The sequence below is a fragment of the Squalius cephalus genome, assembly GCF_949319135.1.
Source record: "Squalius cephalus genome assembly, chromosome: 17".
NCBI lineage: Eukaryota > Metazoa > Chordata > Actinopteri > Cypriniformes > Leuciscidae > Squalius > Squalius cephalus.
This window is the reverse complement of record NC_137138.1, coordinates 22,645,949-22,661,311: the sequence shown is the minus strand read 5'-3', so window position 1 is coordinate 22,661,311 and position 15,363 is coordinate 22,645,949. Positions and strand designations below refer to the sequence as shown.

Sequence of the window (15,363 nt, the reverse complement as noted above, 5' to 3'; positions counted from 1 at the left end):
CTAGTATGGAAAAAAAGTGTTGAGGAATATCTTATTGTAGCTCAATAATAGCAGTAGCTGAAACTGCAGTACTGTGTCCCTGGCTGAGCGGAGCTTCAAAAATGACCACATACAGCATCAATTACAATATTGAATGAAAAAAAGAAACATTTTACTACATTATTTCCCCTTTTCTTTGCTTAGTATTTAATAAAGGATCACTGGTGTCAGGCATTCTGGGCGTAAAACAAGAACTGTCATCCCAGGAAGACAAGGTTATTCATGCATACATGGGCATTGATCCAACCAGGCCCAAAGCATTGGTTAAAACAACAATAGGAACAATAAAGCCAATAGGAAAATCAGTATAACAACATAACCACAGTTCCTTTCCCATTCAGTCCCAAGTGTATTATGCAAATACAATGAACAGTGCTAAGCATATTCTTTCATATAAAAGTATAGTTGTCCACTTTTGGGATTTTACTATTTTTCTATTAACAATGCTTTTTCACGAGGCTTAGGTTTAGTAATTACAAAATGAGTGATGATTTGGTCCTTTTAGCTTTAAAGTATATCCCTGAGGGTTTGCACAGCTTTCAAAACATAAAAACCGAGAAGAACTGAATTTATGGTATGTTTGTTGAAAGAAAATGCAGTGCTGGCTCATTAATAAGGACAAAATAGTCAAATAACGTCAAAGGATATGAGGAACTATGAACCACATTTCACTAAATGTCTCAACAAAAGGTACGGAATTCAACGTAAGAGCTAGAGTGTCTCAATAAAAATGAAATGCACTTAACCATATTCCTTCACGGAAGAATAACCTACAATTAAGGTTTGAACTTTCCCCACATGCTAAGGGTGTATTCACACTTGTAGTTCGGTTCTCTGGGTTCTTTTGATAAGAAAACCAAAAAAGAAAACGAAACATTTAGTCCTGGTTTGCTTAGCGTTCACACTAATTTTACACCAAATCTAAAGATAAAAAACAAAACAATAAATGGCTTTTATGACATATTTTGTGACAGAACTTACTGAACATCCAAAACAATACCTATTTTTAGGGTTGCATCTTGTGACATCATGTCCCGTTTTTGGTTCATTTACATATCTTTGGTCCATGTTGCTTTCATATTTAGTTCGTTTGGAAGTGAATCGAGACCCATCTTTTCAGGGGTCTGATTCTGCTTTTTTGGTGTGAACCAGGGTTCGGATGGCAGCGTTCGCACTTATGCAAATGAACCGCACTAACAGAGCAATCGCACCCTTAATCAAACCAAACCTGGCAAGTGTGAACACACTCTAAAGTGTGTGATTTTTAAAAAAGTTAAACAAACACTTCTCTTTGGGAAGCATCGTCCTGAGGTACATGGATTTGCATGAGCGCTTCTACCCGCTCCATGTTGGCCAGAGTTGGGGAAAGGTCTGGGACTGCGGGTGTGCAGGGTGAGGTTAAGAGAAAGTCACAGTCAAAGTTTGCGAAGGGTTCCAGGGTCAGGCCTCGACGGGATTTGGCAGGCCGGTCAGGCCGGTTCTTCAGCTCCAAGATCATCTCCATGGGGGTCTTTTGGAGCAGATGGGAATCAAATGGCGTGCCGTGGAAAAAGGTTTGGCGCTTGAAGCGTTCCAGTGTCCGAAGGCGACGTATTGGAGTCTTACAAAGAAGCTGAGGGGAGAAAAATTGGGTTTAAATGACTGAAGTAATAACTGTAATTACTTGAAAGAGACTTGCAATTTGTTAAAAAGTGACATATCAACACCATGAATTAGTGCTCGGCCTTAATTTTTTTAAAGGTCATCACAGTAAAGAATCACAAATAAGATAAATTATTGAGCTTAAATAGAGTTTTAGTTAAAAATTGCTAGGAAATTTCACAAATACTTACAAAGAAACTGCAAGTAACACATTGAATTAAAGATGGCATTTCAAAATAGAAAGACTGAAATAGTAAAACTTGCTCCAATAGTCTTAAAACAATTTTTTTTTACAGAGTAATCTCACATGTTTCCTCTATAATTTCAGAAGGGATCTCAAAGTCTCAAATTGTTCAGAATCACAATAAAAAAAAAATCACAGCTTTCAGTATGAACTCTCCTAAAATGATCTGAATTAAACGACCCAAATAATCTAAGCAATCCATTTTATAAAGGGATTTTTTGAATGATTTTGAAAAATATTTTCTAATGATCTCATTTGTGTTTATTTTTAGGGAATGTCAGAGACAAAATTGATATTACTTTGAACATTTTGGCGAATAAAACTCCCCATCAGGAGTCCAGGTCTCACCTCTGTAAGCAGCAGAGCAAAAGGAGGAGAGAAGTTTTTTGGCATCTCATAAGGGAAGCAGCGTACCCTCCTCAGCATGCAACAGTGATCCGGTTCTGGGGACACTGGAAACTGAGGAGGGAGGGGGAGTTAAGAATGACTCGGCAGAAAAGTCACATCACACACACGCAAACGTGTCATTTCCCCCACAATGAGAAAAAAAAACCAAAACACAATATGCAAATATATGTGCATTTGTCCTCACCTTTCCAGTGGCCAGTGCGAAGAGGAGGATGCCGAGAGACCACCAATCGGCAGTGTGGTTGTAGGGACCACCGCTAAGGACCTCAGGAGCTGAAGAGACAGATTTCATGAGAATCTAGCATACATTCCACACACAGCTAGACATAAACATCCTTTCATTTGCTCAGCCGTAAATATCAGTTAATGACTCGTTTGGCATTTATGTACATTATTCCACATATAATTCAAAGTAATTCTTTATTTGTTTTCATTTCTTGATTTATTGTAGATTTACCCATGTATTGAATTGTTCCACAAATAGTGAATGCCCTCCCTCCACGCTCGAGACGCCGGGACAAACCAAAGTCAGCCAGTCGTAGGTGGCCTGTAATAAGATAGACGTTTATTATTGACCATTTAAGATTATAGGTTATAAGGTTTCAATATTACTGTTGTAGAATACTGTTAATTATTATTATTAATATCATATTATATATTTATGATTAGATGTTTGTCTTGAATTTTGAATTTTATAAGCTTTGATATATTTCACTTCAGCATTTAACAAACAAATATTGAAATCATTGAAATATTACAATAGAAATGTTGTGAATTGGATTATTTGTTAATATTGTATTGCTATCACGATGTCATATTTGTAAAAATACTCTAGGCCTATTCGGAAAGCGTGAAGCCTGGATGTTCTGGAAGATTCCATGTTTACATGAAAAAAGCGGACACATACTGCCCTCTACTGGAGCGACTAAAGAACACAGGCTGCCTTACCCTGATCTGTTAGAAGGACATTTTCCATCTGTTAAAAATACAACAGTGAATGTTTTTAAGACATTCTTCTGATATTTTAGGGATCTTATTTATAATCATTACATCATTATATAAAACAGTGTATACCTTCACATCACGGTGGATGATTGCACAGTCATGAAGGAACCCTATAAACAGAGATGATACAAAATGATTCTTGTGATAAGCATTCATAACTACTGTACTTGAACAAACATTTTATTTATGTGCTTGACACAAAATGTCAAGGTATTTTTTATTAACAGGATCAGTAAAAATCTATACTATAATATAAAATTTGGTCAGACTTTAGATTAGGGTCTGATTCTCTGATTTTTTTATTTTTTTTTTACAAGAAATTAATGTTTTTATTCAGCAAGGACACATTAAAATGATCAAAAGTAACAGTTAACACATGTACAAAGGTTACAAAAGATTTATTTTAAATAACCCTGAAAAATAGGGTAATATAACGATTTCTACAAAAATATTAACCAGCACAACTGCTTTCAACATTGAGAAAATGAATAGTTGTTACTTGAGCGCCAAATCAGCATATTATAATGATTTCTAAAGGTTCATGACACTAAGCATCCAAGATGAGCGTCATTGCTTACCTAAAGCAGAACCCAATTCAGCAGCAAACACTTTTACCACATCCTCGCTGAACTGACCAATCATCACCCAGTATGTGTACAAGTCTCCTGTGCTGCAGTAATCACACACTAGAGAGGGAATAAACAGAATCAAATCACATGAACACTGCCTGAATGTGCAAATCCCAAATAGAGATAAACATGAACACAAACATCCAACTGATACATGGAAAGGGCAAGTGAACGCAGAGTAAACATCTGTCACTTTGGGAGATTACCAGATTCATAATACATCAGTCAAGACCATCTGTTTCTAACAGTTATGCCCTCACCCAGACCACTGACTGGTAAAACATCATGGTTTAGACAAAGTACAGAACATTCTGGCCTGGTTTCACAGACAGGGCTTAGATTAAGCCAGGATATGGCCTTTTATAAACGTGCCTTAGAAAAAAACATTACTGGTGTCTACTTGAGATAAAAACAATGGCACTGACATAGTTTAAGATATGTCAATGCAAGTTGCTTTTAGTTAAAATCGCTAAAATCGGTCATTTGTTCACACTTTTACAATTTTCTACATGGTGAATGGCACATGGTGCACTATATAAGGGATAGGGAATGATTTAGACACTGTAAACACTGGAGCGAATGAAGTCTGGTTTCACGTTAGTGTCACGTGAACCGCCACAGTCCAGAGACACGATAGAGTGGATCATATGATCGAGTCGGCACAGACCACAAACATATCAGACCCATTTGAATTCTGCACAGAATGCTATATTTTAAAGCAATATGGGGGAGAAACGGGCAGAGATTAGGAGGAAACGGCAGCTTTAGCGAGCTCAGCGGCTCTGGCCGAGCTGTCTAAACTAAACGCTATTGGCTATTTTAAAAAAGGGTCGGAGCTGTTGGATATGTCCCGCCCTGTCTTCCTGTTTCAGTTTAAATTACATCAACACATTGAATAATGCTGCACTTCAATGGGCCTTTAAGCCTTGTCTGTGAAACCGGGCATCTGTGTTATTAAATAGGATCTTAAGCTTTAAGATACCAATGATTTAAACAAATCCCACTAGTGATCTAGACTGAATAAAGTGTCAAAACAGTGCAGGCTGTGAATGCAGGAACCAGGTGGTAATCAAGTGGTGGTAAGGAAGTGACACGTTCATCGTAGCTTTAGCCAGGAGAAAGCATTCAAGGGGTGAACTGAACATCAAAGTAGAAGAAGAAAATTCACTTTCACAAATGCAATCACTGGGAAATCAAACACTGGGGAGAAAGGACTTGAGGTTTGGATTGAGGTGTCCTAAAACATAGGAGTGTTACTAATGCTGCCTTCACGTGCTACCGGGATTTATCGTAAATACGAGTTTCCTAGATAAAAATTGGACATGAATGCCCTCTCAATTAGTATTTACCACTGGAAAGATCTGGGGTAATTTTGATCCCCAAGATCCTAAGTTGGGTGGGCCATAAACTTGGGATATCTTCTATCTCAAGATGACAACACATGACGTTATATCAATGTTCTGAATTATGGGTTTCTATGGGACCAAGTAGGAGCTCTCAAACAATTCCCATCTTACAAGCTGTATTTACAAGCTATTCGAGGACATGAACGCTCGAATCAAATCACGTAATTACGACATGGCGTGAACGCACCTTTAACTCCACCCTTGATCAAACATACCTGAACAAGCTAATCAAGGTCTTCAGAATTACTAGAACATTACATGCAGGAGAGTTTGATCCAGGCTGGAGCTAAACTCTGCAGGAAGTGGATCTCGAGGGCCAGAGTTGAGAACCCGTTCTAGAACATTCTGGCCAGTCTAAACATACTGAGCTAATTCAGAAATAACAGTCTGTGGGTCTATAGATGGTTGCAGAGGTCTTGGATCCTGCTCCTGGAGACCCACTGTCCAGCAGAGTTTAGCACCAACCTCAATCAAACACACCTGGACCAGCTAACCTCACAACAATGTGCTCAGGATGACTCGAAGGTTGCAGGTTGGAACTAGTGGACTAGTGAGATAGAACTAGTGAGATAGTGGGTTTCCAGGAGCAGGAACATCATGAAATCAGCAACATGAAGTGTAGTTTGGGTAGTTCTCAGTCTCATACTTTGTAGACAGTGTGGCAGACAGAATCAGAGTAAGAAATGTAATTGAACTGTGAAGTGTGCATGGTTTATTTTACACATTCTCCTCCAGCATAGTATGTTGAGACAACTATAGTTCAGCCATTCCAAAGGTTGAAATGAAGTGGCGCTTCCAAAACATTGTTCTGTTTGGTTTTTGAGCATTCAGACACAGCAACATTTGCTCAAGCAATTGAGTTTGGGGCGGAAGTACCTGTTTGGCCAAATTATGGCGGGTGGGGGGTGTTTGGTAACCCTGTTTGGCAACAAGCATTTTTAAACTCTTTAGTTCATTTAATATTAATAATTATTAGGTGCATCGATTCTACAATAAAATGCCAGTAAACATTTTAACACGGATCATTCACTAATGTTCAAAATATTGGAGTCAATAATGTTCAAAAAATTATATTTCAATTAGCAAGGGGGCATTAAATTGATCAAAAGTGATATTTAAGATTTTACAGTGTTACAAAAGATTTCTTTTTCTTTTGATCTTTTCCATTCATCAAAAAATCCTGACAATAAAAAATATCATGGTTTCCACAAAAATATTAGTGTTTTCAACACTAATATTAATAATAAGAAATGTTTCTTAGCACAAAAATCAGCATATTAGAATGATTTCTGAAGGATCATGTGACACAGGAATAAATTAAAAATATTACTTTTTTACTGTATTTTTGATCAAATAAATGTAGTCTTTATGAGAAGAAGAGCCCCCTTTCAAAAACATAAAAAAATCTCACCGACCCCAAACTTTGAAAAGTAGTGTATCATTTCAGATCGCATGTCCTCTTCACAGCTGCTCACAGATTTGAAGAGGAATGACAGTTTGTGAGAGCTCCAGGCAGATTTTCGTGTCTCGGTGGGGACAGGGCCACATGTGTGAGGGAAGACTGATTTAGTGGTGGGAAAGGCAGGAGGAGAGTTGGGGCAGGGGTGTGTTCTGATTCACTCACTAATGTAGATGTGTCGCTGGGTCTGCCAGCAGTCCTGCAGGTCGTGGACAAAAGGGTGGCGGACCTGACGCTGCAAGGTAACAGTTTGACAACAAGAGCACAGGCACAGTGAGTCACAAACCTCTGTGGGTTTTGAACTCGACCTCTTCATGTACCAGGGTGATAAAGAGACCTGCTAATATTCATCCTAGCTGTCTTTCAGTGAATTTGCATTTATTCCCTTTCTGTTGCTACTAAAACACACACCACCTCAATCTCCATAGTACTTATGACATAAGCTAGAAGTCAGTGCCTGTAAAAGATGACAGACCATTTAACCTAATGAAAATGAGGACATTGTTGAAAAGTGAGGACTTGGGCTCACCTGGACTATTACTTCCTCCTTTGACTGCTCCAAAACACCCAAGCGCAAAATCTCAGATTTTGGAATAACCTGCATTAGACAAAATAAATCACAAATGGCAATTGAATATTACTCTGACAGGCTGTTTATTCTTTCTCATGAAGATGAGGCCCAGGTCATATACATTACCGTTCACAAGTGTGGGGTCAGTACGTTTTTAATTTTTTTTATAAATAAATGTATACACTTATCCCACAAGGATGAATTCATTTGGTCAAAAGTAACACTGACAGTATTTCTATTTTAAATGAATGCTGTTCTTTAGAACTTCCTATTCATCAAAGAACCCTGAAAAATGTATTATGGTTTCTGCAAAAAATATTAAGCAGCAAAAACTGTTTTCAACATCAATAAAAACGTTAAGAAAATGACTTCAGCACCAAAGCAGCATATAAGAATGATTTCTGAAGGATCATGTGACACTGAAGACAGGAGTAATGATGCTGAAAATACAGCTTTGCCATCACATAAATTATTTTTTTTATATTCAAATAAATAAAAAGTTTAAAATTTTAATAATATATGTTACAGTATTACTGTTTTTTTTTTATCAAATAAATGCTGCCTTGGTGAGCATAAGTGTCAGGGATACTCAGACACAGAAATGAGAGAGATGGAATATGGACACAACGGGAACGTTTATTGAAATCCAGCAGGAACAACGGAGAACAGGTGAGTATTGACTGGATTAGTTTTACAAGGGTAGATGGAGTAATGTAATTTTACCACAGGATGTCTGTAATATAATTGGCCAATTCGCCCAGGATAAGAAATCTCAGTAAAACTAGCAGAAGTGGGAGGGGTAACTCGATTTATGCACCGCCGCCACCTTCCTGATATAATATGCACAAACACATAAAATCTAAATAATCTATATATAACAGTAAGGTCTGATCGAACGATTTATTAATTACATTTATTAAATTCTAATTGGGTTCCGTTTGTAATAGGCACTTACCTAAAGCTAAAAGAAGTTTCGTGCCTCTGGCACTTGAGTTTTGCCACAGACTTGGCGTCCCACCGCCTAGAACGCAACTGAATGCTTTTTCAAGCACCAGAAAAGTACTTCTAAACAGGAAATGACGGAATATTTACGTACAAATTTACAGTGGGTTAATTCGCACGGGATTAGTATTACCTGAGGTCATTTTTCCGGCCCTTTTTACAGAAGTTAAAAGTCGCCGTAATCTTTACTGACATTGTCCATAATGATTACTGAGATGGCACATTCGGACGGGACTAAAATCACTGAGAAGCTCTGGTAATTATTACTTTCCCCCACCTCTCCATATTAAAGGGATAGTTCACTTTGAAATTAAATTTTGGTATGTTTTAGCTTACCTGAAGGGCATCCAAGATGTAGGTGTCTTTTTTTCCGCAGTAGTTTCAATTTTGATATTTTTAGGTCAAACCGTTCTTGTCTGTCAGTCAGATAATGCAGGTCTATGGTCACTGTCTCAAAGAGCATGCACAGAGTCCAAATTAAAACAATTCCCCATCGTCCAAATTAAACAATTCCTCATCGTAAGTACACATTGATGGCCTAAGACACGAAACGAGCGGTTTGTGTGAGAAAACGAACAGTATTTATATAGTTTTTACCTCTCATATCACACCCATGTCCAAGTGATCTGAGGGCGCGGGCGCATCCTGGTGTGTGACGTGTGCGCAGACTGGTGTATAGATATATATATACACTAGATGTCGCATTAAAGACATTCGTTCCAATGAACTGCCGTAGCCAAGGCGACATCTAGTGTATATCTATGCACCAGTCTGCGTACACGACACACAGCAGGATGCGCTCGCGCCCTCAGATCACTTGGACGTGGGTGTGTTATAAGAGGTAAAAACGATATAAATACTGTTCGTTTTCTCACACAAACCGCTCGTTTCGTGTCTTAGGCCATCAATGTGTACTTACGATGGGGAATTGTTTTAATTTGGACGATGGGGAATTGTTTTAATTTGGACTAATTTGACTTTAATTTGTGCATGCTCTTTGAGACAGTGACCACAGACCTGCATGATATGACTGTCAGACAAGAACGGTTTGACCTAAAAATATCAAAATTGAAACTACTGCGGAAAAAAAGACACCTACATCTTGGATGCCCTTCAGGTAAGCTAAAACATACCAAAATTTAATTTCAAAGTGAACTATCCCTTTAAACTAATCCTGTCCGAATTAGGCTTTATCTGTTGCAGGCTGACAAGACGATGCACACAACCAATGAAGGAGGCTGAGGAGAAGAGGAGCTGGGAATCTTGGAGGTAGTAATGGGGATAGACTTCACTTGTAGTTCAATGTTGAAACAGGTAAGCCTTCACAAGGTGAGTATCAAAGTAAGTAAGTTTATCGTTGCTCTTGATGAGACCAGACAAAGAGCTGAATCTGAAATCGCCCCCCTAAACCCTCATTCATTATTCCCAATATTAGTCCACTAATACTGTTCACTTGAAGGAGTGAATGAAAACAAGTGAGCGAATTCGGACAGCCGTTGAGCGTACATCGGTTGTACACTCGTTATTGTGGGGCAATGTGGGATTAAATGAGTGCACTCAATAACGTCCACCATGGTTTCGGACACCACAAATGGCTGTCTCCTCAAATAACGCCCTAAACTTTATGTTTAGTTTTAAGTAAGGGATAATCCACGGCTAGCTGTGCAATAAAAGATTTTAATGCACGACATGGAAGTAAAGAACCACCTTACGCGAAGGGCATTTAAGGGCATTTATTGTTCCGAATATAAGACGACCCTGATTATAAGACACCCCACCTTTTTCAAGATATTCTTTTTTTTCAGTGGATTATCCCGCTTATACCATGGTCATTTGCCAGCATTGACGACTTAATGCTGTTATTGATGTTTGCAGTGCAATATTTGACCGGAGAGGTAAAACTAATGGTTATTTTCGTCAGTTACGGCTCGTTACATCTAGCATTCTGCCCGCTTTGAATCAGACACAGAGATCAAGTAGTGCGTAAGATCAAATTTATTTGAATGAATGAATTATAGCATTTATTTGAATTCATTATCAAGAGAGAGAGGAGTGAGAGAGAGCGATGATGCTTGTGCGAATTACCTGCATCTGTTCAGCATCTCTCTCTATTAACAATAAAGCTGTGAGTTTAATTACTTCAAAACCAGCAATGTTACCCCCTCGTTGCTATGTATGTCCTATGTATGAATGTCTTTACATTATAATAAACCTAAAGGTTGGCAACTGAAAATAATCTCAAATATAAGATAGTTTTGATTTGTTTGACATTTTTTGTGTAATTTCCTGTTATATCTATTAGTTTTAAATGTGAAAGATAGAACAATGAGTAGGTGCATACAAACGTTTGATTGGCTTATAGACAAAGTTTTTACCTTAACTGCGTAGGTCTTTTGCTTCGACTTATCCTTGACCTTTAAAATGGGACCAAAAGATCCTTTCGCTATGTAACCCAGGACCTAGGGGTTGGACGATAAGATAAAATACAGTGAAAAACATATCAAATAAATAAGAAACTGTTGACTAATGAGTGAGGTTATTTTCACCTTTTGCCCTTGGCATCTCTCACCTGAAAATGTTCATGTCCTGGGACATTACGGTGGGGGAATTCAGGCAGAAACATGTTGATAAAGCTCGGAAAACTCCATTCCATGCAGAGTTTCTCAGGACCCGGTAATGAGGAGACCAGGTGCTCAGGAATGGATGGCTCCTTGTCACAAATCATTCTATGTGATCCAATTCGTAATGGGTTGATTTTGCAGAGCCCAGCTGGGAGAGAAATACCCACAGCAGAGAGAAATCCCCTCCATCTGGATATTTGTGATTGCTCCTCCGACCCTGTGTTCTGCTGTGAATGAATGTCATTAAATAATCATTACATGGTTACTCATATTCCAGCAATGACCTATTTTTCAACATGCTCATTGGTGTTTCTGTATGGACACTTTGCAATCCCAGCAGTCATTATAGATCACCATCTTTATTTTAAATAATAACAAAAAACTTACTAGGAGAAAATAATGGGTTATAAACGACATAATTTAAGGGAAAAATACATATTTCATGGTTAAAATTAATTGTTTGTTTTTTTATGTCCCAACACCCGTCAATTATGGATGAATAAAAATGGAAACATTTCTTACATTTTCAATTAACAAGTGTTAAAATGATTTGAGTGTGTTTTGTGTGATATGGCATATGTGGTTTATGAAGACACAAATGTGTATAATGGCATGGGTATTACAACATAAAGGTGGTTTATGAGGACACTTCATGTGTCCTCATAAAAACAAATCATACTAAACTGTGTTTTTTTTTATTAAAAAAATGCTGAATGTTTTCTGTGATGGGTACGTTTAGGGCTAGTGTAGGAGGAATATACAGTTTGTACAGTATAAAAATCATTAAAGGTGCAATAGGTGATCTGAGAAATGCTAACTTAGCATTCGATCCCACGCCTTCCACAGACTATAAATATATTTAGACCGCTTAAAATAGTGATTGCTATCAGGACATGAGGAGAATTTCAACCAACATAACAAAAAAGTTTTCTGTAGACAATCACTTATTGCACCTTTAAATCTAGTCCCCATAAACCATATGCCAGTTTGTCTGTGTGTGTGTGTGTGTGTGTGTGTGTGTGTGTGTGTGTGTGTGTGTGTGTGAATAAAATTTGCTTGTGTAAAATTTACACCTCTTCGTGGGATGTTTTATTCTTTGTCATCATTACCACAACAAAATGATTTTAAACTCATGCTCATGGGAACAACATTAAATAATAAAATTATAATGCAGTCCATGACAAAATCAAATAGTCAGTATTACCCCAAAAATGTTCAATTGTGTCATTACTGCATCATTGATGGTGACCGTGTGTAGTTAGTTGTAATGATGAATTTAAAGGTATAGTGGAGGATCTTTCCAAATTTTAGATCAGACCCGCCCTCTCCACTTTTTGAAAAGTTTGATTGATTCACCAGAATGATTGACAATTAGGAGGACCAATAGTATAGGTGATCCACCCGGAAGTAAAAAATCCTCCACTATACCTTTAAGAAAAACAAATGTGTATAATTAGTTTGAAACAGATAATCAAATAGTGCATGCATTTAAATGTGTGTCTCTGTGTGTGTGTGTATATATATATATACATTCAAAAGTGCCTATAGTAAGGGAATCACTTTAATATCCATATGAATTAAAGGATGTTAGTCATACTCCAATGCCACATCTTGTCCTTTGGCTTTGCTTTCAGTTCAAATCCACACAGATGTGAAACGACTCAAGGAATTATTGTGCATTCAGAAAACAGTTCATACATGGACACAATTTATTGGTCATCATTACAGTGGGTAAATAAATGTTTTAAAATCACTGTAATGCCCTGCTTGTCAATAAAAAAACAATGTTCTGCAGCTTCATAAGACCTTAGTTGTACATAAAATAACAAATATACTTTTATATGACATACTTCAGTATAATGTGTGACTTAAATTGCCCTATTAAGATTTGGCTGTTAAAATAAACGTAAACGTACGGTGGAAAAAAGTTACTTTGCTGAAAGAAACCATGTGTTCAGGATGGTAACTTTTTTCCACCATTGATAATAATAAAATAATAAAAAGACTAACCTTGCTGTTTTTGCTAGCATCGGCACCCATCACATTTGTCGCTCTGCGTGAAACATGAGTTGAATCTAGTGTTCATCCATGTTGTCGCCTGTAGTTTCACTGACAGTGAGTGACAGCACTACCTCTGTGCATGTTCTAATCGCTCAAGTATGGACAGGGCAATGGCTTTTACATTGTGTCTTACGCTGAACTATGAAGTCGAACTCATTTTCCATCAAAGCGTTATCGGTCTGACAGATATGGCGACAAAAACAAGATAATCTCCGATGGAGAATACTGCGCATCCTCCCACGCACGTTGCTGTCACCCAATCATATTTTTTGCTGAGTTTTTAGGCCACGCCCACTCGAGCGACCTCTCAAAATAGTATCAGGAGCAGTCCGGGCTGAATTATTGACGCCATTAAACATTAAACAATATAGGATCATGCTTCCAGTTAATTTACAGTTTTATGACTGTGTTGTTATTGCATTAGCGTATAAGCTACTTGTTGATTTTTTTTTCTTTCTCTTGTTTCTGGGGAGCCACAGCACTGCATATTTTTATGTCTCTCTTTTTTGACAGGATTGGGACACTTTTGCCATTGTCCCAATCAACCTGAATTCACCCCTAGTCAGTTTAGTTGCTTTCCTAACGAGCTGATTTAAAGTTATACCTACAAATTGTGCAGTATAAAACTCAAGATAAATGTTGAAATGTAGTTATTTGTGCTCTAGGAGTGGACATTGTTATTTTTAGTATAATTGAGAAAGATTTTATTAATATTTTGAATTAATTAAAATTTGTATGTATTAAAGTTTAAGCATTTTTCACATTTTTATTAGTTCTTGTTTTTTTAAAAGCCATCTTTATTTCAGTTTTAGTTATTTTAGTAGGCTACATCAAGTTTAACTATATGAAAATGTTGCCTATAGTTGAAATATTTTTTAATTTTTAATTTTAGTTCAGTTCATTTATTTCAAGTAGACCTAACAAAAAAATGTTTAGGTTTTAATCTTAGATCACTATAATAACCCATGGTTCTGAATTATTGTATTCGCGTTTTTGTCAGTTACTGACAATGCTTTTTTTATGTCCTGTGACAACTGTGACAACTGATCTGTTCAGCAGATTGCATAAGACAAGGGATTGGATTATCTCTCAGTGTTGTTGGTATACGACTGAACAGTTGGTATGACTGAGTTTATGAAAACATGTTGTCTATGAACATTCAATATGTTTGAAACATTATTTCTGATTCATTGATTAGATTTTTTGTTTTATGTTTTGTTGTCTTAAATTTATTGATGACAAAAACAGCAGTAGTACACTACAATAAAAAAGACAATACAATTTACTTTTTTTTTTTTTACATACAATACATCACATATTATATTCGATAAAAGTAAAGATCATTGATCACATAATTGATAGACTTAAGCCATGCAGTTTTATGGTAATTTGACAAATAATAAACATGCGTCACACAGTCTCATGATACAGTTTAGCTTTAACTCCTCTCTCTGTCTTTGTTTTTCTTGTTCACAAATATGCACATACACACAAGTCAAATGCTTCAGAATAACAGATTATAACAGTAGCTGCATAATTGCCCATAATGCATGAACGATGATGCTAAACGCAATGCTGAAATCATTCTTCTACAAAGAGCAACCATATGTGGCCCCCTTAGACCACAGGTGAGGCACAGAGAGGAAATATTAAATAGCAACATTTTCACATGTTGTTACTGAAAAATGTAATCAACTGGGCCTAGTATGCTGTTTTAACTGATTCACTCTTGATATTTCATTTCAATATTTCTTTAAACAATACACACTAAAACATGAATAGCCTATACGAACAATTTAGATCAAAATATTCAAATATTTGGGATAAAAAAAAGCTTTGCTTTATTATACAATTTGTGATATGATTTAAAAAAAAAATCATCTTCAATAATGACATTAATTTGAATATTACATTATGAAACTTTGCATTTTTCACTGCATAGGATTAAGGTTTGTCCACTCTTGTAAATTTAAACCACTGAGCTAACAACAATAAATGGGAATCGAATCGAATCAGAGAAAAGTTTTGTGGCAATGTCATGAAGCAAAACATTTCTATTAGAAGATATTTTAGAATATTTTATTAAAGGCAATTTTTGTCAAAGTTCTAGTCTATTTTTTATGAATAGGTAATACTACCCTTCCTATGGCTAACGCATGGCTCGTGAATATTAATTAGGTAAATACTGCTGGTCGTTCAAATACAAATGCATGACTTATTCATATTAAGCGTCCGCCGTCCATCCTTCGCCGTAGTAATATTTGTAAATTCGCATCC

General features: G+C 36.8%; 1 protein-coding gene across 1 annotated transcript; it reads right to left on the bottom strand.

The window, feature by feature from the left end:
• Positions 1–123: 123 nt before the first annotated feature.
• rskrb (ribosomal protein S6 kinase related b) lies at positions 124–13,348 on the bottom strand. The gene is made up of 12 exons (XM_079847850.1): positions 13,036–13,348; positions 10,974–11,252; positions 10,780–10,863; positions 7,361–7,429; positions 6,997–7,066; positions 3,916–4,023; positions 3,407–3,447; positions 3,281–3,308; positions 2,790–2,879; positions 2,517–2,605; positions 2,273–2,383; positions 124–1,651 (listed from the first exon to the last, which is right to left on the bottom strand). The coding sequence occupies exons 1-12, from the start codon at positions 13,063–13,065 to the stop codon at positions 1,313–1,315; spliced, it is 1,338 nt and encodes a 445-aa protein (XP_079703976.1). The 5' UTR covers positions 13,066–13,348; the 3' UTR covers positions 124–1,312.
• Positions 13,349–15,363: the final 2,015 nt, after the last annotated feature.

Coding starts and splice junctions, on each gene's coding strand:
- rskrb (XM_079847850.1), bottom strand. CDS start 13,065: ATGGGTGCCGATGCTAGCAAAAACAGCAAG. Junction 11,253..13,035: donor ATGCTAGCAAAAACAGCAAG/GTTAGTCTTTTT, acceptor ATTCATTCACAG/CAGAACACAGGGTCGGAGGA. Junction 4,024..6,996: donor CCAGCGACACATCTACATTA/GTGAGTGAATCA, acceptor TTCCCTCTCTAG/TGTGTGATTACTGCAGCACA.